This window comes from Ursus americanus, chromosome 5 (assembly GCF_024610735.1).
Source record: "Ursus americanus isolate L20-20 chromosome 5, mUrsAme1.1.p, whole genome shotgun sequence".
Classification (NCBI taxonomy): Eukaryota; Metazoa; Chordata; class Mammalia; order Carnivora; family Ursidae; genus Ursus; species Ursus americanus.
Window position 1 is genome coordinate 69664050 of NC_142131.1, and position 24540 is coordinate 69688589.

Sequence of the window (24540 nt, forward strand, 5' to 3'; positions counted from 1 at the left end):
GGACTCTTTAGAGGAGAAACAGAGAAAGATATTAGCAAATTGGGAAGTAGTAGGGGATGGTCAAGTGTGTCAGTGTGACTATAGAAATAAAATGTCTGAAAGGGGCAATGTGGATAACAAGTAGAGATCTAAGACCGTGTGAAGGAACAGGCAAAAGAAAGCAAGGGAAATGCACATCATTTCTATTTTGGGGACCGCAAAAGAGACATGAACTAAAAAGGCATTGGAGTTGGGACAAATAAATGACATATGCAAAGAATGAGGTGGAACGCTTTGATGATTCTGCCCATTCAGTAGCTTGCTGTACCCTGAAGTTGCCTGTCTGTGGGGCTTTGTCTGTTTTACCTTTCAGCCTTGCTGCCTAAGAGCTTGAGTATGGTCCTGACGCCTTAGAAGTTCATTTGGGGTTTGTGCAAAAATGGCAGCATCCTCCTGTTGATATTACTGTCCTTGCCCCTGACAGGTAAAAAAAAAAAAAAAAAAAAAAAAAAAAAAAAAGATTGGGTGAGCCCAGAATATACAAAGGGAAGAGGATAATGATTCAAGAGCCCTATTGGGTAGAAAAGAGGGGCACCATTATCTTCATTTGAAAATAAGCCTCACACCTGGTTTTGTAATTTGACCCGGACTACTTGGGAGTTGGGAAAATTGAGACTCAAATCCAGACCTTCTGCTTTCAAGTTTACATTTTTATCCTAATACACTGCGGCTTAAATGAACATTATAAACACAAGTCATAATTTATATCATCAATGACCTAAATTTCTGTAGTAGAGTTTTGTATTTCTTTGGACTATTCTGGATAAACATGTGTCTTCAAATTAGTTTTATCTATTCTGATAGGGATAATTATTCATACAGCAACCTAATTTACTAAAAAAAGATCTTTAGAAATTTGACTACTGAAAATTCAATACGCGATCTAAAATGCTCAACTACAAAACGTAAGTTGGTGAGTATCCTCAGATGGAATGCAAATATGGTAGCTGAAGCCTGCAACAGAACTTCTCTCTCTCATGTTAGTAAATGTTGTCAATTCCCTCCAATAAGGTTTTAGCAGGGCTGTTGTTAAGTTCACTTCTTTTCTCCCCATCTTTGTTTAAAATCCGATGTCATCCCAATTTATGATGAGATTAAATGAGCATCAAATAATATGAAAAGGAAAGGAAAGGGGGTGTCTATAATAATCTATAATATATTCAAATTATACACACACCAAAAAATTACCCCTTAGAGATGGTGGTAGGCATGACTTGTACCCACGGATATGCAGATCTCCTTCCCTTTCTCAGGAATATGGTGACTTGGCCGATGACGTGTATAGGGGCTGAGGTAAACGCACAGGTAAGACTCTCCAGTAGCCCATCCTCCGTTGACCAGGTGATGGTTCTGCACAACCAGGGCAGCCCATATTGCGGAAGGACTGCCTGGAGAGTCTCCCGGACTCAGGATGAACTTAAGAGTGATCAAGAAATAACTCCGGTCCCTCTGAGATACTAGAGTTGTTTGCTAACACAGCAGGCCTAGACTATGTTGACTTACACAGAAATGCACTTGTTCTTCTCTCATGGTCTACCTTTTGACAGCTTCAGACAAGTTCCAGTGACATGGTGACCTTCAGCTGCACAGGTGACCCAAGCACAACGCAGGGGCTATGCTCTAGGCAGCTGTGAAAGGTGGTGAAGAACTGGGCCATGGGGGCTAAGTGCCTGCCTTACAGTTCTGGCTTGGCCACTTCCTGGCTCTACTATCTTGGGCAGCCCCACTCTAGTGCCACAGGTTCATTTGCAAAATGTAGATAATAACAGTGTCTGAGGCATTGGGTTGCTCTGAGAGAAAATGGTGGCATGAGGGGAAAATAATACATACAAAACACGTAGAAGAATGTTTGGCACAAAGTCAGTCCTTGACAAGGGTTAGATATCACGTGTCTTGTCAGTATCAACCCTAAACCACTCCAGGGCCCATGGTTGCTTTATTTAGCTGGTCCAAAATTCCCTTTGGTGGTCAGGAGAATTGACAACTGCGTTATCAAACAGTGGAAAATAGTCTAGTAACAAAAGGATGGAAAGTCTTTTAATGAAGAGAGCTCTAATGTACTGGTCCTTTAGTGGTTCCCCAGAATGGATCAATTGCTATTTTTAGCTTAGGGGTCAATATTAAATAGATGAAATTCACGAGTGAAATACCAGTAATGAAAGTGACACATTCTGGGTCAAATGGCATCAATACTATGAAATCAGAACCTCTTAAGCAAAGAATCCAAAATAAGAGACAGCCTTTGAACTTAGAGAATAAAAACTGAAAGGTGAAACTGATGGTACAATCCACAAGAAAATGAGGCTGGCATTATTCAGCAGCTCATTCATTTTAGACGGTTCCTAAATTACCTGAAATCCTTTTATATTCTGCAAAGATCAAACATATTAAGAATGTCAAAATAACATTAGGTAACCCCTTTCAGGCGTCAAAATAACTGCTCAGAATAAAAGAAAGATTTGCAAAGTTCAGGGCTATGAAGAACATAATTAAATAGCGATGTTATGGGGGTAAATTATGGGGAGTCAAGGTGGCATAAAATGCCAGCTCAGTCACTTACTAAGGGGTTGATTTTGGCAAAATACTGAAACGGAGGTCCTGGATTCCTTCACTTATAGAGCAGGGTAATGTCATCTATTTTAAACATTCATAGGAGAATGCAGAGAAACTCTAACATATGAAGAGTCTCAGAAAACAGTTAATCATATTAGCTTACCCGTCTTTGATCAATCTAGAAGTCAAAATGATAAGCAGTATTCCCTCCTCATTTTCCCATGGTCCTTACACAATTTATACCCCATGATGATCTAACTACGTTTTACAGAGAGGGTTATTTGCAGGGTTTCTTCATGTTCCACTTTAGTTTTCCCCCAAAAGACCGGAATGATAGATCCAAGGGCTTCCCAAGAAATGACACCCTCCATAATTACTGCTCCACAATGATGTGGCTAACTGTAGTTTTATGTTCAACACCGCTGTGTGCCCTAATGGCTATCACATCCTCCATTACTTCAGAATCAGGCAACTTGAACCATTCTAAAACTCCCAAATGTTTAGTCTAAACGTTTAAATACACTGTCACAGTTACAAATTGACCCGGAAAATGTCATGTGACTTGGCGATAGTGTCTAGTAATTGTCAGATTCTGTGCACTTTATCTAATTATGTGATGTGGGTTCTTAACGGAATTTTATTGCTCATAAATCACTCCCTCACTTAGAAATCATCAGTACGTACCAAAGTACATTACACTGCAATCTCCTGCTACAAATCTGAGTGTACATTAGAGCAAAATGTGCTACCAACAGAGAATCAGGAGAAAGAAACCAAATCAGGACAATTGTAAGACTTGACATTGCATTATTGCATATATTCCGTGGAAAAAGTTCAGTCAAGACAGTGATTCATGACTTGATTACATCATTCTCAGTGCAAATACACGTGGAGCTACTCAGGCTTTTCTTCATGGAGCATCCAAAAAGAACTATAATTAGAATCTGTAGATAAAAGGTCTTGCATAGTTTCAGAGACGGTGTGCAGCTGCTCTTCTTGGTAATGCTAAAAGCAACTACTGATTTGTCCAAAGAAAGTCATATAATACAGTGCCCTATTCCTTCATTCATTAAATAAATAGATGCAGCATAATTCAAACACAAGAATTTTTAGGTTAATTAAACCACTTCATTTAATACCACTCATTTTTTTTTTCTAGAATAATGGTAAGCTAATGAGGGAAGGTATGAATATAATAATAACAAATTGGAAGAGTGGGAAATTTCTCTCTTGGCATGCCCTGTATTTTCGAGCAGATATTTTAAATTTAGCTTAAGCATGACCTAAAAAAATATCAGTTTTATCTCCTTCTATAACTGCCGTAACTACTGGGGAATGGAAGAGAACTTTGGTCCTTTTTTCTTTTCTTTTCTTTCATCAGATGAGCTACAATAACCTCCCATCCCCTTTCATCAGATGAGATACAATCACCTCCCATCCCCCAAATGGGATCATTGTTGTTTCAACTAGCAAGAGAAGCAAGAGAAACCCTTTCCTCTTCCAATTTAATTAATAGAGGCTACTTAAAAAAAAAATCCATGTTCTACCTTTCACTCTGAATGAATGTTCCCATAAGCAGCGTTACCGGTACTTGGGCATTTTGTAGGAACATCACCTTCCAAAGAGGTTGGAGGCGAACTCATTGGTACATACTCTGTGTGGGGATGTGAGTCTTCAAAGGCACACTGGGAGAAACAACTGCCCTGAAGGGTTTGGAGAAAGCATTTCTGCTTTGGGATCTTCAGGAAAAGCAACCATTTGCTATATTCCCATGATGATTTAAAGCATGACGTGCAGAGCCCACACTAGAGAATTTAAATTTTGAAAGCCATGTTGGCTGATGACAGAAATGGCACAGCCACTTCCAACACTTTAATTCTAAGTTTATTATGATGCCCTATATTGTTGCTTTCCTTGTTTTACAAGTTTATATAGATTTAAAGACATAAGTTCCGGTGAATGTTTCAAAGGGATCAGCTGGGGAAAAACCAAACCAAACCAAACCAAACCAAACCAAACCAAACTCTACTGGCCCAATATATTCCAAACCTTAATGGAAAAAGAAAAAAATGAAATAACATACGGAATAAACAAACTCAAAAGAAAGTCCCGACACTGGTATAATCTAACATTTAATCCTGATTATTTAATAAACTGTAATAAGAGAAGCTCAATACCTCTCAACTCTTTTAGGTTGGGATTTGACTCCGCCTTCTAGGCCAAAAGTTACTTGTAAATGTATTGAACCAGAACAGGTATTGCCATTTTTGGCATCGGTCACCAATTACACACTTAAAAAGATGGTTGTTCATGGGGTCCCCTTGTCTCTACTTTGAGAAAGAGAGAAGACTTTGAGCCTCACGGGTTGTGGCTAAGCACTTGTTTCAATGTCCTTCTCCCATCAGCTTGAATTACTCAGCTTATTCAGCATACTTCATTGCAATTAAGTTATCTGCTCCGTGAGTGATTTGTCGTTGCTAGGAAGCTCTTACCTTGAGATCCAGACTGGCTCCCAGACATTGACAGGGGTCAGCATTTCCAACGAAAAGCTAATTATTAGGTCACGGTAACTGGCTGTGAAAGGAAGATGAGCTGAAGGGAGAAGCTGCGTGTCTTCAAAGACTGCTCATAACACCATATGGTCTAACGCTGGATGCACATTTGAAAGAAAGTAATTACTAAAATCTAGAAAGATGATGAAAGCTTGGGTTTATTTATATCAAGCCTAAATGAATGCATGAAAAAGTTAAGAATATATTAGTTTGATATTCGGGAAGTCAATTCTGTGTTTACTTGGGTCGGGTTTATTAAACATACTTATCACACAATTAATATATTTTAGATTATGGCTTTTCTTTATTATTGGTCTTATGTTCTGCAACTTTCTGAAGAAAAAAAAATGGATTTATTGTGCTTGCATTATCTTCAAGGCCAACACACATAGGAACGAAAATCATGCTGAGTAAATTTGTAACATGACATCCTCTGTTTTTTTTTACTCATTTAATTGTTCCTTCAAAAAGTAATGCCTATTTTCTTTCTGTCATTCTGCCTAAGGTATGTTATCATCTTTTAATAGGAAGTTGTTGAAAAAACAGTATGCCAGATTGCCATTGTATGATTTGAAAAAGGCAACAAAGAAATAGGACTACTTCCCTGTAGCAACAAAAATTAAAGTTTTGAGATCAAAAGCCAAATAGTCCAAAAGATTATAGTATTTTTTATTAAGCTGCACAATAAACCAATTTTCACCAAAGATAACTCCCTCTCCTCTTGCCACTTAATGGACAACTTGTGTTCAGGTATGCACCTGTCATCACGGTTCTAGGACAGAGAAACTCATTTCTAGTTCCAGAGCAAAATAGCCAATCAATCCAAATCACAGTAGTTGGGAAGTGAACTTGATCCATGGGCAGGTAAGTGACAAGCTGGCGAGTTAGGCTTAAGAGAAGGACCTCTATAAGATGTCAGGAGGAAAGGACTTCTTCTCTTCCTTCTATAAAATAACAAAGACCCCTGGCATATTTCAACTCCGAGGGGAAGCAGCATTAAGGCTGATACTAAAAACATCCTATTCCAGAAGCATCCTTATTTTCCGCTATGATTCTCTTATAAATAGGATTCCTTTGGGGAGGCAGAGAACTTGCTGGTGAAGGAGGCAAATCATCCCACGGCTTACGTGTCCTGGTTTATGGTGTGTCCGGGAGGGAGGCCGAGTGAGAGGAGGCTCTAAAGGGGTTGGCCATGTATTGGGTCATGAGACCTTCAATATACGGTCTTGGGGAAACCACAAGACAGACTGTGAAAATGTGTAAAGTACTACTTGTGACCTGATAATGATATTTAATTTAGAAAATGCTGCCATATACTCACTGTAATCTTCTCCAAACTCGGTCAGCGTAGCCACCCATTTTGATGAATATTAACACGGGATTCGAGGAACCACTACTTCATTTTCGCTCTGAGGAACATGTGCTTTTGCCATTATGTACGGTTGTTTATTGACATATGGTATTTCCACAGACAAAAATCTTTCATTACATATCGAGAGGAACATATAATCATAATTGTAGAGTATAGAAAATAAACTTTTTGGCATTGTTCTTGGCGTTTCATAATGTAAAACTAGTGACAAACATCTTTAGAAAAAATAATAAAATAGTCCTTCGGTATTAAAATTTCTTCCTAAAAAGCATCTGGTCAAAGTTAGGAGGATGACAAGTTATTAATGCATAGATGAGTTAGGCATGGATAAAATGAATCTAATCCCATCTTTGATAGTAAATCAGACGGTTTGAAATCTACAGGTCACCCTTTAGCATAGGCCAGTTGGGGAAAAAAACCCAAAAAACAATAAATGCAGCTTTTTCATGGTTCTGTGGTTTCTGATGATGCAACTTTTTAAACACCGTATACCCGGGATATAAACAACATACGGCATACTTACCAGGTGGTCTTTATGCCACTTTGCTGAATGCAGGATTAATATATTTGGGCTTTTTATTGCTTGAGTAGAAAGTGCTCATTACTTATTATTTTATGTTTATAATATAGAAATTAAAAAAACAAAAGCAAAAAGGTTTTGGAAATGGCATACATCACACTGTTGTAGTGGTTGATTTCCTCAAGATCGTCTTCTGTGGTTTTGGTGCAGTGGGAGGAGGCACAGTTGCAGGTCTGAGAGGGGGGAAGCTGTTACTGTGGCTTATTCCCAGTCCCCCGTTTTCCAGCGGAAAAGGAGGGAGGTGGGGTGGAGGAGGGAGGGGAGGGCCTGGGGGAGGAAGCTTTCCCGGTGGGTGGACGGGTTCGCTGTGTAAGTGGACCTCCCTGTGTTTTATGTTATACCGGGCGTCACAGTCGGGACAATAGCCATGGTACTGCACTTTTTCATTAAACCGAACTCGCTCCCGAGGCCCTGCCTGGGGACACCTGTCTTTGTCAGGTCTGTGCATCAGGGGCGGCCCCGGAGCCTTGTCCAAGGTACCAGCGGGGATGCAGCAGATGTCTCCATTGGGAATTTTGCTCGGTGCCCCGGGGAAGCCTCCGTTTCGCAGGAGGGTGCCGTTGGTCTTCACGGGATGGAGCGCAGCCACCCCTCTCTGGGGCTCTTCACACTTCACAGGGGTCAACCGTGGGGGGGGCGGCGGTGGGTTTGGCTTTCTCAGGACGGTGAGGATAGCGGACGGGTGCGCTGGGGGTTTGATGAGGGGTGCGTTGGCCTGCACTTTGATCTTCTCGATGCTGGAGGCGGTGGTGCCACTGGAGCTACTGTTCAGCGTGTCTGTTTTGGAGCTGTCGGTCATCTCATCCTCCAGCTGTAGGTCGGAGGTCAGGGTATCAATCTGGTCAACCACCTGGTGAGAAGGACAAGGTAACTGTGGTGAACAGTGACCCAAAGCCAAACAGACCGGAAACAACGTCTCCCTGTCGAGCTGGAAATCTGCCCGGGGGGCCTTAACTCCTACTACCTCACAGATTCCATGGTTGGGTGATGTTTTCATTCAATACATTGACAGAACAGCCTCCAGGGGCGTGTGGACTGCTTGATGACCTAACGATTTCATGTACCTAGAACATAATATACGATTTATATATACATTCTATTCCTGGCTCTGCTGGACCCACCAAAGATAAGACCCTGGTGCAGAAATAGAACTGATTTTTACAAACAAGAGGTGGGGACTTTCTCTCGGCTCAGCCTGTAGAAAGCTACAGGAGAACATTAATCTCATGCTAAAAATGAAAAAAGCCAGATACTCTGCAAAACCCTCACTTTTCTTGAGACAATCAGAGAACGGAGAATCACAAGGACACCTGCTGAACTGAGCCGCGAGAAGTCTCCAGCCCTCCGAGGATAGAAAGGACACATCAACTGTTACACCTTTGACAAATCATAGGGAACAGACAGCCTCCACCAAAGTGAGGAAAGGAAACAGCTAGAACTGTAATGAATAATTAAAGGTGGGGTACGTGCTATCATGACAACTTGGAATCCTCGGGAGCCAGACACAATGCGTCTGTCCTCACTCATATCTCTTCCACCGGCTTCTCGAGTCGGGGGTTGAGGGCAGGGCAGAGAATGGAATGAATGAGTCCCCCCGCCCCCTGGACACACAGACATAAAACCCCAGGGACTTCCCAGATCTTCAACCCTCATAAAACATAACACTTAAGCATTAAGGGAAGGGCAACCATCTAAGACACAGGCAACAGTTTCCTGCTTCTGAGAAAGGGGAGAAGCAGCAGCTGTCTGATGTTGGGGAAAGGGGCAGAAAATTCTCTTGGCCCCAAGAACTTGCACTGTGGATGTCTGCCATCACTTTGGGGAGGGATTCGAGTCACAGCATCTCAAGACCTGCCGCAGACACAAGGCAGAGGCAGGGAATCAAACATGGCTGGCAGAACCATCAGAGAGTGATGTAGGTCTGACCCATGTGAAGGAGGATGGATGTGAAAGAGGAGGATGGGAACGAGGAGTCATGGTGTTAAAGCCACTGATGGAAGGGATCTGGGACAGAGGGTCTCTGTCCTATTCAGGCATTGTCTGGAGAGAGCTTGCGGAAAGGAAGCACAGCTTGGCTCAAATGCTGGATATCAGACAGGGTCATCCACCCTCCCTCAGGCAGAGATGTTGGGGACCATTCTCATGGTTGCCATAAATGCACGATTACCCATCTATAAAGATGGAAAGGTTACGGATCACTTTTAAAATAATTTATTTACGAATAATCTTTTCATTTCACGTTTCCATATGCAGATTTGTCTCCTTCCTCAGGCCTAAGTGTATTCAACTGTGAAGCTGGCTCTTTGACACATGGTGGCAGAATTGGGCTCAGAATGAAAACATCATAAGCATCCAGAACTAGGGAGGATGTAGAGATTCTACTTCTTTCTCATTAAGGGTCTTAAGTGATCATTTCTTGCTACTGTCACCAGAGCTCAGCCTTCTATTTTAGCTCCTAAATATATTTCAAACCCACCTCTCTGCATTTTCATTTCTTTGGTCCTCGTCTGAGCCACCATTATGTACCCTATGGGCCCCCCAAAGTCACCTTTCAATTCTGTCATGTCAGTGGTTTTTTTAAGATAGGTATGTGCTCTTGGCTTCGACTCCCTGCTCAAAACCTTTCAATGCCTGTTCATTTCGTCTGTGATAAAGATCAATTCTTAACACTGTCTCCAAGGTCGTGTATAGTTTCCCTCAGCCTTGTGCTGGCAAATGTCTAAAACTGGTTCTTAGAGGTGTAAGGGAGTTTTGATTTGGAAAGTTTGCCAATTTCCTTGGTGTAAATTCCCACTGTGATCAATTTCAAGTTAGTCAATGTGGCATCGCTGCATGTGAGGTTGTCAGAAATGTTCACTGACGCAGCAGTAGAATGGGCAAAAATAAACTCAGGGGCACAAATAATAGTAGAATGTAGAAAAATAAGCAAGAATTACTAAGAACAATTAGAAAGCCTTTGTATTTAATGTAATTTATTTAATATGAGTTTATATATATATGTATACACATTTTTAAATTTTATTTTATTTTATTTAAATTCAATTAATTAACATACAGTGTATTATTAGTTTCAGAAGTAGAGTTCAGTGATTCTATATTTTGGTTTTAATAATAGTTATTTAGCAGCTGGCTCACACGAAATTTCTGAAAATAGAACAATTGGCCCCTTTTTAGCCAGTACCCATCAGCACATCACTGTCTCTCCTTAAATGACTCTCCATCCTCAAATCTAATAAATTTCCCTTTTCTTTTCTGCTCTCAAACCTCCTGGGTCTTCTTATAGACCCTCATAATTGTCAGTCTGCGTCCTGCTTAGGACATCTGCACAAACTAATTTTTCTTCTTGCAATGCTCTGACCTCTCCTCCTTGTCGACTTAAAATCTTAGCTCAGGAGTCCCTTGTGACCCCAGCCTTTCCTATCCTACTACAATTTCCCATGTGGGTCACGTGGATTTGTTAAATATTCACAGGGAACTTTATTTCTCTCACTCAAAGTATTCACATACTTTTTGATTGTTTAGTTAGTAGTAGGAGTCCCGGAATAGTCTTTCCTCTCTAGCCTCTCATTTCAGTGAGATCAGAGACCACATTTGTTTTTACTACTGTGGCCTAAAGTCCTAAGGTATTGCACGACACTCAAAAGGGGCTCACTAAATACTCGTTAAACACGTGCGCTGAAGGGTATTTCTTCAGCTTAGGAGTGAACGAAAACATGTTCTTTCTCATTTGATTTTTGAAGTCGTTACTTTTCAAAGTCACATCAGCTCAGTTACCCTAGAATAACACAGGGGGAAAGGGATTTATCCAGAAATGATCCAGAATGTTGGCAGCACATTCTGCAGCTCTAGACCAGACATCCCAGGAATTAAAGTGGGAGGACACGGAAAGAATGTGAGAGATCGGGGGACAGTCTGGGCTCATAGGTACTGGGCCCTATTTAACCTGGAGAGACCCTTTACCCTGAGCCTTCTAGTGCATTAAGTATGTGCAGGGAAGGAGAGAAAGCTGGTCTGCTCTGGTGGAAGGGAGGCTTCTGGTCAGAGAGGAATCAGTATTGCCTGGGCCTCTCATATGTTCCTGCAGCTGCTGGTGGGTTTTAGTCTCCATGTTGTTATTTCCTGAGTGCCTATTAATGCCAACAGAATGAAAAACGAAAACAGACAAAATACAGTGGACCCTTGCCTAACACAAGGCTTGGGGCGCTACTTCTGTGAAAAGATGTGCATCTGTTGAACCACCAAAACTTAACCACTAATAGCCGACTGTTGACTTAGAAGCCTTCTTGATAACAGAAAGAGTTGATTAACATATACTGTGTATGCCAAGAACATTATATACTGTACTCTTGCCACAAAGTAAACTAAAGAAACAAAAATGTTACTAAGGAAATCATAAGGAAGAGAAAGTACATTACAGTACTGTATTTATTGGAAAAAATTTGCATATAAGTGGACCTCCAGGGTTCCAACCTCTGGACTTCAAAGGTCAACTGCACTACTCTCGTGAGTGGAGAATACAGTGGAAGGACCTGGCATGAATTAGATACTCAAACAAGTAACTGTAAAAGTACTACTTTTCCAGGGACTCTGAATGACGGACCGAGACACTGTTAAGAGGGGAGTAAAAACAGCCCACGAGAAAACACAGCGAAACCCCCCTGAAGGATAAGTGGCTGTGAACTGGTGGAAGAGGTGTGATTTCAGAAGGCCACTCAGGAAAGGGCCTGATAAAGGTCCTCTGACAGAAGAGAGGGCCTGAGCGCAAGCCATACCGAGAAGACTCTAGGCTGAAGGGCATCGTGAGAGGTGAGGCTGGAGAGTCAGCCCACAGCCAGGCTGTGCGAGTCCCTGCTAAGTGCTGATCAAGTAGCTCATAGTTTTAGAGTTCTAGAAGGGTGAGAAGCACTGTTCAAAGAGATTATGACTTGCTATTTTTCAGAATGGAAGGATCTTCTAATGAGAGAAGTACACAGAGCTCCAAACAGGAAAATATAAACAAACCCACACCCAGACATACTGTCATTAGAACACATAACACGGAAAAGAGTAGATGCCAAGGGCGGGGGCCCAACAGGTACCACAGGCATATTAATGATTTTGTATTAAAGCTACTCAGGATCAGCTGGTGCAAGGACACTCAGAACCCCGTGTCCCCCTGAAAGCAAGAAATAAATCTTTTGTATGAAAAAGTACCCTCCCTATACTAAGGAATAAAAAGGCATCCTTATCACCAGAGACAGGAATTTTAAAGCCTAGAAAACTATAGAAACAAACCTTGTTATTTTTTTTAAAGATTTTATTTATTTATTTGACAGAAAGAGACAGCAAGAGAGGGAACATAAGCAGGGGGAGTGGGAGAGGGAGAAGAAGGCATCCTGCTGAGCAGGGAGCCCGATGCGGGGCTTGATCCCAGGACCCTGCGATCATGACCTGAGCCGAAGGCAGATGCTTAACGACTAAGCCACCCAGGCGCCCCAAACCTTGTTACTTTTAAAAATATATATATTTTATTTATTTATTTGAGAGAGAGAGAGAGATAGTAAGAGCAAGCATGAGCGGGGAGGAGTGGGAGAAGCAGGCTCCCCACTGAGCAGGGCGCCTGATGCGGGACTCGATCCCAGGACCCTGAGATCATAACCTGAGCTGAAGGCAGACACTTCACAGACTGAGCCACCCAGATGCCCCCCTTGTTACTTTTTCACCTTGGCTCAAATTTTGCTTAGAATTTCTTACTAATTAAAGCTCCCAAGCATGTTTTCTTTATCCTGGCAATTCCTCACAAATTTATTTTCTCTTTGTCTAAAATGTACAAAAACTGCCTGCCTTGCTCATTTGTTTGGGTCGCTGTTTCATTATTGGACTTCCATGAACACATAATAAAACTTTGGGTTTTTTCTACTGTTATTCTGTCCCATGTCAATTTACTTCCTCAACCAGCTAGAAGAACCCTGGGAGGAAAGGAGGAAATGTCTCCCTCTCCTCTCAAAGTAATGATAGAAGTTTTACAACAATAAAACAAGGGGCGGGGCGCCTGGGTGGCGCAGTCATTAAGCGTCTGCCTTCAGCTCAGGGCGTGATCCTGGAGTTCTGGGATCGAGCCCCATATCGGGTTCTCCACTAGGAGCCTGCTTCTTCCTCTCCTGCTCCCCCTGCTTGTGTTCCCTCTCTCGCTGGCTGTCTCTGTCTGTCAAATAAATAAATAAAATCTTTAAAAAAAAAAATTAAATAAATGAATAAATAAATAAAACAAGGGGCACCAAGTATGCATTGGGTAACAAAAATTAGGCTGACAGATTTTCAACCAACCAATAGAAGTCTGAAGAAAATTTAGGAATATGTTTCATCATGAAAGGAAGTAATTGGAAATATAGTTGAATTCTTCTGTAAAAGTGAGGGTGAAATCAACATTGTCAGACATAAAGACTGAGAGACTATACTTTTTACAGTCTGGTGTTGAAATTACTATAAATGACAATTCAGAAAGAGCTAAAAAGCCAGAAGAAAGGGCTAGCATAAATGCATTGACTACAAAACAAAAATGTACTAATGACTAACTGGGGAGATTAGAAAAATGAGAAAGTAAAATAATAGGAAAAATGACATGTCTGATTAGTAAACAAACAGAGTTGAAACACTTTAAGGTCACCGTATTTTTTTTTTTTGGTGTATACGGAATCAGTAGTGATGTGATACTGATTACGTTTCATTAAGTCAAGAAGGCATGTGAAAAAAATTTTAGGGCCATTACTGAATTAATAGACAAACTTATAATTTCCAAAACAATAAAAAGTTTTAAAAATGAGTAAGAAAAATGTGGCAACTTTTAAATTTTAAAAAAGCAGAAAATAAGAAAACAAAACAAAACAAAAAGAGCATAGTAAAGAGGAAAGAAACTGCCTAAGATAGAAAAAAATAACTCCAGATATATTAATAATCATAACAGACATAAGTAGATTACCAATAATATTCAAAAAAGGACACAGAAACATTGATATAAACTGACACTTAGGCAAATAGCCTAATGACACCTCATGCAGCTCCATAAATGCCAAGGAAAAATCTTAACCTAAATTTTTCTTCATCCAAACACTATTGTATCAATACTAACTTAGACAAAAAAAAAAAGAATGAAACAAAATTTGGAGCTCACGGACACACATGCATGAAAAATCAGAAAAATGTTGTAAAAACAGTAACTGACACAAGATGAACGCCAAATTTCCAAAAGCCATGAAAATACACTCAATCTCAGGAGTAATCAAGGGAGGACAAACAAGACAGATGCAGGAGCATTTCATTCTCAAATAGTGATTCCAAACAAAGCAGGCTGACAATTCCAGTTGACGGTGATGATGCAGATAAATGGGAACTCTGTACATTGCTAAGGCCAATATAAATTCAGTCCGTTGAGAGAATTTTTGACAATGTCCTATAAAGTGGACAAGGTACCTACCCTCTGGTATGGATATTTAAGAACAAAGCCTAACCTACTCTAGAGAAACTCGAACGGAATGTGCACAGGGTTGAAAAAGCATAGGAATGTTCCTTGTAGGTTGTTTTCTCATAGCCAAAAACTGGAAACATCCTAAATATCCGTTACTAAGTGCAAATATAAAGGAGTTCAAAGGAAGTAACTAGAAATACACATGTATCAGTAGGGATAAATCTCAAAAACCTAACGTTGAATGTACCGAAGTTAAAGCACATATACTCAGTGTCTGTATTGTTTATGTATAGAAACAAGGGTAGTTTAGTTTATAAGATGTGAAAATAAATAATACACATCAAGTTTAGGCAAGGAGGAAGGGGAGGGGAGTTGAGAGGCAGCAGCCATACAGCTAAAATACTTCATTTCTTTTAAAACTGGATGCAAAGTAATTAGGATAAGAGGGTTAACTTTTGTTAAGTCTGGGTTACAGTGGTTACATGAGTTTATTTATTTTCTGTCATGTGTGAAACATTTTATAACTTGCAAATAAAATAAATATTTAACACTAGTTAAATGAAGTTAGAAAGAAAGAAAGAAAAGAAGTAATTCTTACAGCTGCCATGTGGAGAACATATTGCAAGGTGCTCAAGTTTATTTACTTGGCGACTTAGACTCTACTGCAGCCAAGGAAGAGATGAATAAATTAGCCAGACAAGGAATACACTGTGTCCTTATAATTACACTTCAGTGTTTTGCTGAAATTCTTTCAGAGTATCATATTGCAACTAAAGGAATCATAACCACAGGCATGATGGAATTAAACCGAAAACAAAATGTTAGAAAGCAGAACTGGAGGGACGGACTGTTTGCAGATACTTGGAGATGAGAAGAAGCGTGACATTAATCATAAGTCTGAGAACACGCACATTAGACGCAAGGGAGAAATTATCTCTCAAATATGAAACTGGCCATCTGTCTAAGTGGGCTGCTCATGCCGAGAGAAGAATCTGCCAAAGGAATTGAAACAAAGAGACTTTTAAAGAAAAGACAATGGGAGGTGATGCGTTTGATGGTTTTCGGAGGTTTCTGTTAGAGTCAGATACATGGGAGCTGTGGTTCAATTGTGGAATAGTTAAGAACAATGATAATTGTGATTTAGGAATCATACAAGCTCCCGGTTTTCGTATCTGGGGGAATATCCCTAAATATTTTCACACAAGAGAAGCAGATTTGGCAGAAATTAAGGGGTTGTATGATCTAAGCTATTTGTGGAAATCCAAAGTTCGTTTATATTAATTCTATAAATATTAAACTATGAAGAACAAAAATAGAGACACTGTAGGGTTATCATTAGAGTGAAAGTCAGGACAAACAGATTTACCTAAAGTTAAAGAAATTAAGAGCTCTTTGTCCTATGTTCTCACGTGGCTATCTCCTTTTATTATTACAATTGTCTTCATCTATTGGAATTATATGATTTTTTATATGTATTTATATGATTTCTTAAATTATATGATTTCTTGTATGTATTTATATGATTTCTCCTCAGACCATGAGCATGGATTTCCACCTTAGTTTCCCTGGCAGAAAGCCACGATTGCAAGAGTAGATGCTCTGATAATATGCTGAGAGAGAGAAGTGGACAAGAGAAAACTCTGAGAGAAAAGACATGTCTTGACCTCACTTCCATCCCTCCCCAGCTTTTCCAGCTTGGGTCTGATTTTCAAAGTTGTCACACTCACCAATTTCACTTGTTCAGAAAGGCACAAAGGAATGGGTGAAGTGTAGGAAAATGAAGGCGGAAATGAGGCATGGGTGACAGCTGGTCAGCTCTCTTCCTGTTCTTGACTGTTCGAGCCTAGCTCCACAGCTTGGGACAGAGAACATTTCCGTCACTCTCCAAAACAGTGAAGCTAGTTTAAGTGTGTACTTATCCTTAATCGTTTGTCTACATCGATAGCTGCAGATGTATTTAGGTCGTTCCTAAATCCTACTGATCTTATTTAAATAAAAATCACACTATATCTAGTTCAATTGCCTTAAAAACAAAGAAAACGCTCTTTCAATTTGAGGGAATCTTCCTCCAGGGTCTCCTCAGTAATAATTCGCAACTATAAAAACTGCAGTTCCAAACTTAATGGAAGGAAAGAAAGAACTTAACCCCGACTTAAATCTGTGTAAGAAAATTTATGAAATCTTCTAAGGTCTCTAATATTGATTTATCAAAACAACCACCTTTTGAATACGTAGCACCAGCTGCAAAGATCTAAAAAGAGAAATGAATGGGAACCACAGGAATTTCTCCCAAGAGAAGACACAGCTGGAAACATTCCCTCCTCAGAGCTCTTAGACCACGGTCAGTGGCTGAGCCCAAAGGCAGGCAGACCCAAGAGCTCTCCAGCAGAGGCACAGTATACAGGACGGCAACCAGCAGACCCAGTCGGATCCTCCGGAAGAGATGAAACAGAAAGGAGTGCAGTCACCAGTGGGGCTCTTCCAGAATGAGGACAAGTGGGGAGTTTCCTTGGCCTCCTATTTATCACTTACATACTTCATTTCTACTTTTGATATTACCCCAAATTTATATTTTTTTACATTTATACCAAATTTATATTTATCTATTTATTATTTATCTGTTACCTATCTACCTATGCTACTGACCTATTGATAGGAGTAAAATAAGTAGTTCGTCATAGAGCAGACGACTTTGTGTTCCTTTGTTAGATCACAGTATTTGTTACATGCTGCATCTGAATTATTATGTACAAATAATTCTGGTAATCATTTTGTGAATGCACTTGTGTTAGAAACAATTTAATATGTGGAAATACTGAAATCATTCCGCAATTTGGTTAACTCTGCTTTGGCATTTATTTAGCTTAAAAAAAAATTCTATGAGAACTTAAAAAAAAAACAAAACAAAAAAACAAAACAGGAGAGACTCGGGCTTCTCTCGACTTTTGAAAAGGCCCAATGACCAGTACAGGAGAGCTGCTCAAGTGGTAGACACTAAATGCTTGCTTCCCAAGAGACAACTAGAATAGTCTCAGGTTCCTAAAGCTATCTCTGGATTTCTACGGCAACTGTTACATCCTACACATTATTTCTTAGAGACCTAGCCAATCAGCTGCTGCTCTGGTTCCACAACATCCCAAACGCCATACTAATACTGTTGTATTAGTTCATGCTTAGTTACTGTCCTGTTCGTTGGTGCATCTGGGAGCATCCAAAGCTGGAGATGGAAGTCATCTAGGGTAGCTAAGGCACTACCGTGAAGTTGCCAGAAACTCAAGCTCTGTCTACTTTTCTGCTCTGCTGTCCCAAGTGTGTGACCTTCATTCTCATGTCCAACTTCAGAGCTGGACTTCTAGCCATCACAAAAGCATTTCAAGGGGAAGAACAGAAAAGGTGAGCGAAAGCATAACTACTCCTGTTTAAAGAGACATTTCAGGAGTATCTCATTTGATTTGCTTACAGTTCACCAGCCAAAATTAAGTTTCCTAGAGGCAAGGAGGCTGGGAAATGGAGGCTTTTATCTGGGGCTCAAAGTGCCTAGTGAATAGCAATGGTTCTACAGAATAAAAAGGGAGGAAGGATATTTCAAGCCAAATAGCATCCTCTAAAACACATACACACCCACACCACACAAACAAAAAATCATACACATCTAATCATTCTTGTTGGGAAGTACATGGTAAGGATAAACTTACTTAAAAATGTCTAATTTTTTGAAACTTTTTAAGGTACTGGGCTTGATCTCATGACCCATGAGATCATGGCCTGAGCCAAAACCAAGAGCTGGAGGCTTAACTGACTGAGCCACCCAGGCGCCCCTTTTGAAACTTTTTGAGACAGCACACGGTATATCTTGGGGAGGTACTGTGTTGCTTGTGTTTGTAAAATACATAAAAGTGGCAACTGATAACCTGTCCTCCGGAAGCAACCAAGATTAAAAAGAAAAACAAACAACACCATCATTCATGTCAAGCCTCATCAACAGAAAAGCAGGAGAAAGCTGTAACGCAATCTGTCTTATTTTCTGTGTGTTCAACTGGGTTTGACAAATATTTCTTGTGCAAATACTATTCATCTGTTATTATATGAGATAGTGACGATTAAGAAAAATGGTTCTAGTTTAATAGGGACTGATCACATGTACTTAGTGTCTTCCTCTCCAAATCATAGTTGAATGAGAGCAAAGGGGAACAACAGTAATAAACTCAGAAAATTTTCTCAAGTGGGGTATACACGGAGCAGAGATTTTTATAAATACAGGGACGAATTAATAAAAAGGTGGAAAAGCGCTGATGAATTAATAAAAAGCGCTGATGAACTCCCAGCAGAATTCCAAACCTGAAAAGTGGCACAGAGAAAGGGTGGGAGTGAGAAGTAATGCAAAAACTAAGAGTGTGAAGTTGCTGAGTGACTGTTCTCACAATGGAAAACGCTGTCAAATGGCCTCATGCTCTTGGAAGGGCAGCAGGATCAGCAGCACGGCAATAGCTCACACTGAGAAAAACCGAGATTCTAGCTATAGGGAAATTGAACAATATTTCTGGATAAGTAGAAGGCTGAGTAGAACCGGTAACTTCAACAATACTGTTCTCCTTTACTTTTCGATGGGGAAAGCAGTAGAAATGGGGTAAGAACAGCTAGTGTCTCCCTGTCCAGATCACTAAGCTCATGCCTTCCCTCTGTCAGCACTCTGCCTTGTCCTGTATATGGGAAAGACTATACAATATCTATATAATATAAATATATGCCTGAGGATCAAAAGATCAATAGAAGAACCAGCATGAACGTACAGATCGATACCAAAGATGAAGCTGCCATTATTAGCAAACCAAAGAGAACTTTGCAATAAATCTAATTAATGTGTTACAAAGGTCTGAGAATGTCTTGCAGCTATAAAATAAGAACACATAGTTATTTTTTAAAAAGTAGTAGATGTCAGAGAAATATTTGAAATAGAAAACATAAGTACTAAATTAAAAAAAGTTAATAAAAAGGCTGGAAGATACAATCTAAGAAATATTCCCAACCATAAAGCAAGAATATTTAATTTTTTAAAGGAAAATACAAGAAAAAAAAATAGGACACGGAGAGCAGGAAGATCAATCCTAGAGCTCCAGCTGACTGAGGAGTTCCAGAAGAAGGGGGAAAAATATAGGATGGCAGCTTCAAAGAAATAATTAAAGAAAACAATCTCATAGTTGATAATACAAAGGGAGTTTCAGATCGAAAGCATCATCCAAGGGCTAATCAGGATGAATGAAAACAGAGCCAATAACCTACCAAACAAACCCAGGACACCCAGATAGAAATGAAAATCAAATAATCATCATGGTTTCTTCAGGATGAACGGATGACAAAAAACATTTTTGCCAGTAACTTCAATGGTTCTGGCTAAAGTGATTTCAACCCCAATTCTACACTTGGCTAAATTAGTATCTCATTGTAAGTGAAAATTAAAATATTTTTAGATATTAGGGACAAGGACAGTGTATATCCCTTGTATCTGTTCTTTAAAACTGAAGGACATACTGTAACACAGTAAAATGGAATCCGAGAAAGGAAGAATTAGAACCAAGAAACATTGTAACACAGAACCGTGAAAGCAAATGAAAGAATTTAAGAATAACACCTGTATCACAGACCTAAAAAGCAATGATTCTTTTTTCCCTTAAAGATGTATTTATTTGTTTTAATGTGCGGAAGGGCAGCAGGAGAGGGAGGGAAAGAGAGAATCTTTTTTTTTTTTTTTTTAAGATTTTATTTATTTATGTGACAGAGAGAGACAGCCAGCGAAGAAGGGAACACAGCAGGGGAGAGGGAGAGGAAGAAGCAGGCTCTCAGCAGAGGAGCCCGATGTGGTACTCGATCCCGGAATGCCAGGATCACGCCCTGAGCCGAAGGCAGCCGCCTAACGACTGCGCTACCCAGGCACCACCGGGAGAGACAGAATCTTAAGCAGACTCTGCATTGAGCACAGAGCCTGACTTGGTGCTGGATCCCACAACCCTGAGACCAAGAGTCTGACGCTTAAACAGACTCCACCACCCAGGTGCCCCTAAAAAGCAGTTATTCAAAAGTAACACAGGGAATCAGAAAGCTCCAAGAAAAAAATAATAATGATTTCCATTGAACAGGCCATATAGTTGGAAATTCGGAACACAGCAGTGAAATGGGAAAGAAGTACACTCTTGGCGGTGTGGTCGATAACAACAGTGTGCAAGAAGAGAATTAATTTGTATCTTCAACTGAATTCCCTTCTGGGAGGTTCAAGTTTAGAAAAACATGTTTAAATTCATTTCTTTATGAGTTCGTTAACATTGTTTCATTCTATTTTCACTATTGAGATATTGGTTATGGATGGATCTCTACAACACATGGAAAAAAAAGATTAATTCTTCATCTGCCATAAAGATGAGTCAAATGACATGAGTTGAAGTTAAAAAAAAAAAAAAGGTTCGAGCATATTACTTAGAGAGTTGAATAATTAGAAAATAAAGACAAGAAGGGGCAGCCGGGTGGCTCAGTCGGTTAAGCGTCCTGCTCTTGATTTCAGCTCAGGTCATGATACCGGGGTCGTGAGATAGAGCGTGGTGTGGAGCCCTGAATTGGGCTGCACAATCTGAAGTCTGCTTGGGATTCTCTCCCTTCCTCCCCTCTGCCCCTTCCCCATTCACAGACACACGCCTTTTCTCTCTCAAATAAATAAATCTTAAAAAAATAAAAGAAAGGTAGTTAAAAAGGGTTATGTCTTGAGAAAGGACTAGATAGAGTTTAGAAATGATAAAGAAGGAGGGGCCACCTGGGTGGCTCAGTTAGTTAAGCACCTGAGATCTCAGTTTAGGTCTTGATCTCAGGGTCATGAGTTCAAGCCTGGAGTTGGGCTCTGTGCTGGGTGTGGAGCATAGTTTAAAAAAAAAATGGATAAAAGAAGGAGAATTGTACTGGTACGTTCTTACGAAGAACTTGATTTGGAGATGGGAATGCAAGTGCCTATAACTAGCTTGATGATGGTTAAAATCATACCCAAGAAAATCAGAGCTAAAGGGTGAACTTGACCTGATCCTTCCCCATATAGGCTAATAATTATGATACATTGTGTGTGTGTGGGGGGGTAGTAAAAGGATCTGCAAATATAGGAAAGCAGGAGTGATCTACTCTTTCCAAGCACGTTGGTTGGTAGCATTGGTTAGAGACAGTTTCAAGCCAGGTGACACCTGAGAGAAGTCTTGAATGCTAAAACAAAATTTAGAGGAAAAGTCATTTCTTGGCAGAGGCAATAGCATGAAGGTATGAAATACTATTTTTTTATGTGTTTGTAAAAAATAAAGTAGGAATGGGACACCTGGGTGGCTCAGTTGGTTAAGCGTCTGCCTTTGGCTCAGGTCATGATCCCAGGGTCCTGGGATCGAGCCCCACATCAGACTCCCTACTCAGCAGGGAGTTCGCTTCTCCCTCTCCCTCTGTCTGTCGCTCCCCCTGATTGTGCTCTCTCTGACAAATAAATAAAACCTTTAAAAAAAGTAGGAAATGACAAGTAAATAAGACACAAGGCTGAAAACAGATAAAGATCACATTGTGGGGGGCCCAGTAGGCCATGTTAAGAAGTTTAGATGCTGTAAATTGCAATTTTAAAGATGAGTCCTCAGACGGTTGAGATTTAAGGCACTGTCAAAAAAAAAAAAAGCATGAAATTAGTGCTCTGACAGAAATTGCAGATGGATGCTCATGTTATAGCAGGTTCCTTTCCTTTAAGTCATAATTTACTTTACAGCCATAGTACTGATAGTATGTAGATAGCCTTGGTCCAACTATAAAATTTAACTCTAGATATGATTTGTCCAAAAATGTTAATGGACCCTGGCAGCCTTGGAAAATTGCAGAAGTTTCAACAGGTTATGTTACTTGAAGCACTAAATAATCCAAAATTTTTAACTCTACACTTTGCAAAACCAAGATGTTTAATTTTTTTAAAAAACTCGTAACACGAAAGTACCTGGTTTCATTTAAATCAATTCCGCACAGAATCATAAGCATTTTTGAGATGCTCCTGAAGGAAGTGGCAATCCTGGAAATTATTACACAGCATACTTTATTTTATTATTGTGATTTGCTTTATCACACTGGGCTCAGTGCCAGGAAGAGCACTTGGGATTCATGGGAAAAAGTCAAAATATCAACATCCAAAGGAGTTAGGAGGAAGTTGATTCCAGCTATCATGGATGACTTTGGGGGGGTTCTAGAGTTCCGTGGAGGAAGTTACTGCAGATGTGGTGGAAACAGCAAGAGAACTAGAATTAGAGGTGGAGCCTGAAGATGAGACTGAACTGCTACCATCTCATGATAAAACTTGAATGGATAAATTGTTTCTTATGTTTGAGCAGAGAAAGTGGTTTTTGAGATGGAATCTTCTCCTGGGGAAGATGGCGTGAAGACTGTTGGAATGACAACACAGGATTTAAGAGACACGACATACCCTTAGCTGACACAGCAGCGGCAGGGTCTGAGAGGACTGTGTCCAGTTTTGAACGAAGTCCTTGTGTGGGTAAAATGCTATCAAACTGCATTGCATGCTACAGAGAAATCGTTCCCAACAGGAAGAGTCAATTAATGTGGCAAACATTATTGTTGCGTTCCTTTAAGAAACTGCCACAGCCGGCCCAGCCTCAGCAGCCACCACCCTGATCGGTAGGCAGCCACCCACACAGAGGCAAGACCCCCACCAGCAAAAAGATGATTCACTGAAAGCTCATAGGATGGTTAGCATTTTTTACAATAAAATATTTTTAAATTAAGGTATGTACATTGTTTTTTAAGACATAATGCTATTGCATACTTCAGACACTATCGTATGTGTAAACATAACTTTTATATGCACTGGGAAATCAAAAAATTCCTTTGACTCACTTTATTGGGGTATTTGCTTTATCGCTGTGGTCTGAACTGAACCCTCAATATCTCCGAGGTATACACAGTTTCTGATGGTCACATGCCATCTAAATGCTTCCTCTTTAAAATGAACACAAAACGATTACATACTAAGGGAGGAAATGCCATTAACACACGGCTTAGCTTCATATAATTAAAACGTACTACGCACGCTCTAAGTCCGACATTGACATGTCTATCAGGTTTTTACTTGTCTAGCAGGTGAGGTATTTACGACTTTTCTTTCCCCTGTAGCAAACATTACCCACAGATTATAACGGCTGAAATGCCTCTGCTCACTTTAATTTCTGCTTTTATAAGATTTCTTGTTATTTTAACAGGCAACATGCTTCTACTGAGGCTGCCTGTAAAGTGTGGAAAAGGAAACATTCCTCATCATAATTGCTTCAGCAGCTTAATAGACGTAAAAGACTCGTCTCCTTGCACTTTGTGAGTATACACTTCAGTATGATTCCATTATGTTAATCATATTCAGGACGAGGCCGTAGCTCATGATAATGGAAGTGCAAACTTTAACACCAGCTTACAGCTCTCAATCTCTCTTTTTGTATTTGTAAAAGTGTAAATGAAATAAACCTCCAGTTGTATATTCTATTCCCTACGGATGTGAAAGTAGCTCAATAAAAAATATTCTGTAAGCATCATGAGTAAGGCTGCAGGAACAAAACCCCTCTTGAGCCAATTCATTCTTCCATTTAATCTATTCTCTGCATTGCGGTCAGACAGAGCTTTTAAAAAATATGTATGTATTTCTTATATGTATTTACATGACATAAATGATTAAACCTTAATGGTTCTTAAGATCAAGGTCAAATAATTAATAAGGTCATAATATCCCTCAGATCTGGGTCCTGTTTTTCACACCCGTAGGCTCCTATGCCACTTTCCTCACTCTGTGCTCTTTGGATTTCTTCCAGTGCTTCGAAGAAGCTAAGCTCCTACCTCTGGGTCTTTTTTATTTTTTTAAGAGACAGAGGTGGGGGGTGTTGGGGAGGGACAGAGGCAGAGGGAGAGAGAGAATCTCAAGCAGGCTCCGTGCCCAGCATGGAGCCCA

General features: G+C 40.1%; 1 protein-coding gene across 3 annotated transcripts in view; it reads right to left on the reverse strand.

Moving 5' to 3' along the window:
• Positions 1–6552: 6552 nt before the first annotated feature.
• Positions 6553–24540, reverse strand: part of PRR16 (proline rich 16) — a 180962-nt gene continuing 162974 nt past the window's right edge. For all 3 annotated transcript variants that reach the window (XM_087862360.1, XM_045794865.2, XM_087862362.1), the window contains one exon: positions 6553–7946. In XM_087862360.1, the coding sequence (XP_087718486.1) occupies positions 7191–7946 (756 nt within the window). In that variant the 3' untranslated portion in view covers positions 6553–7190. The remainder of the gene's footprint in view (positions 7947–24540) is intronic.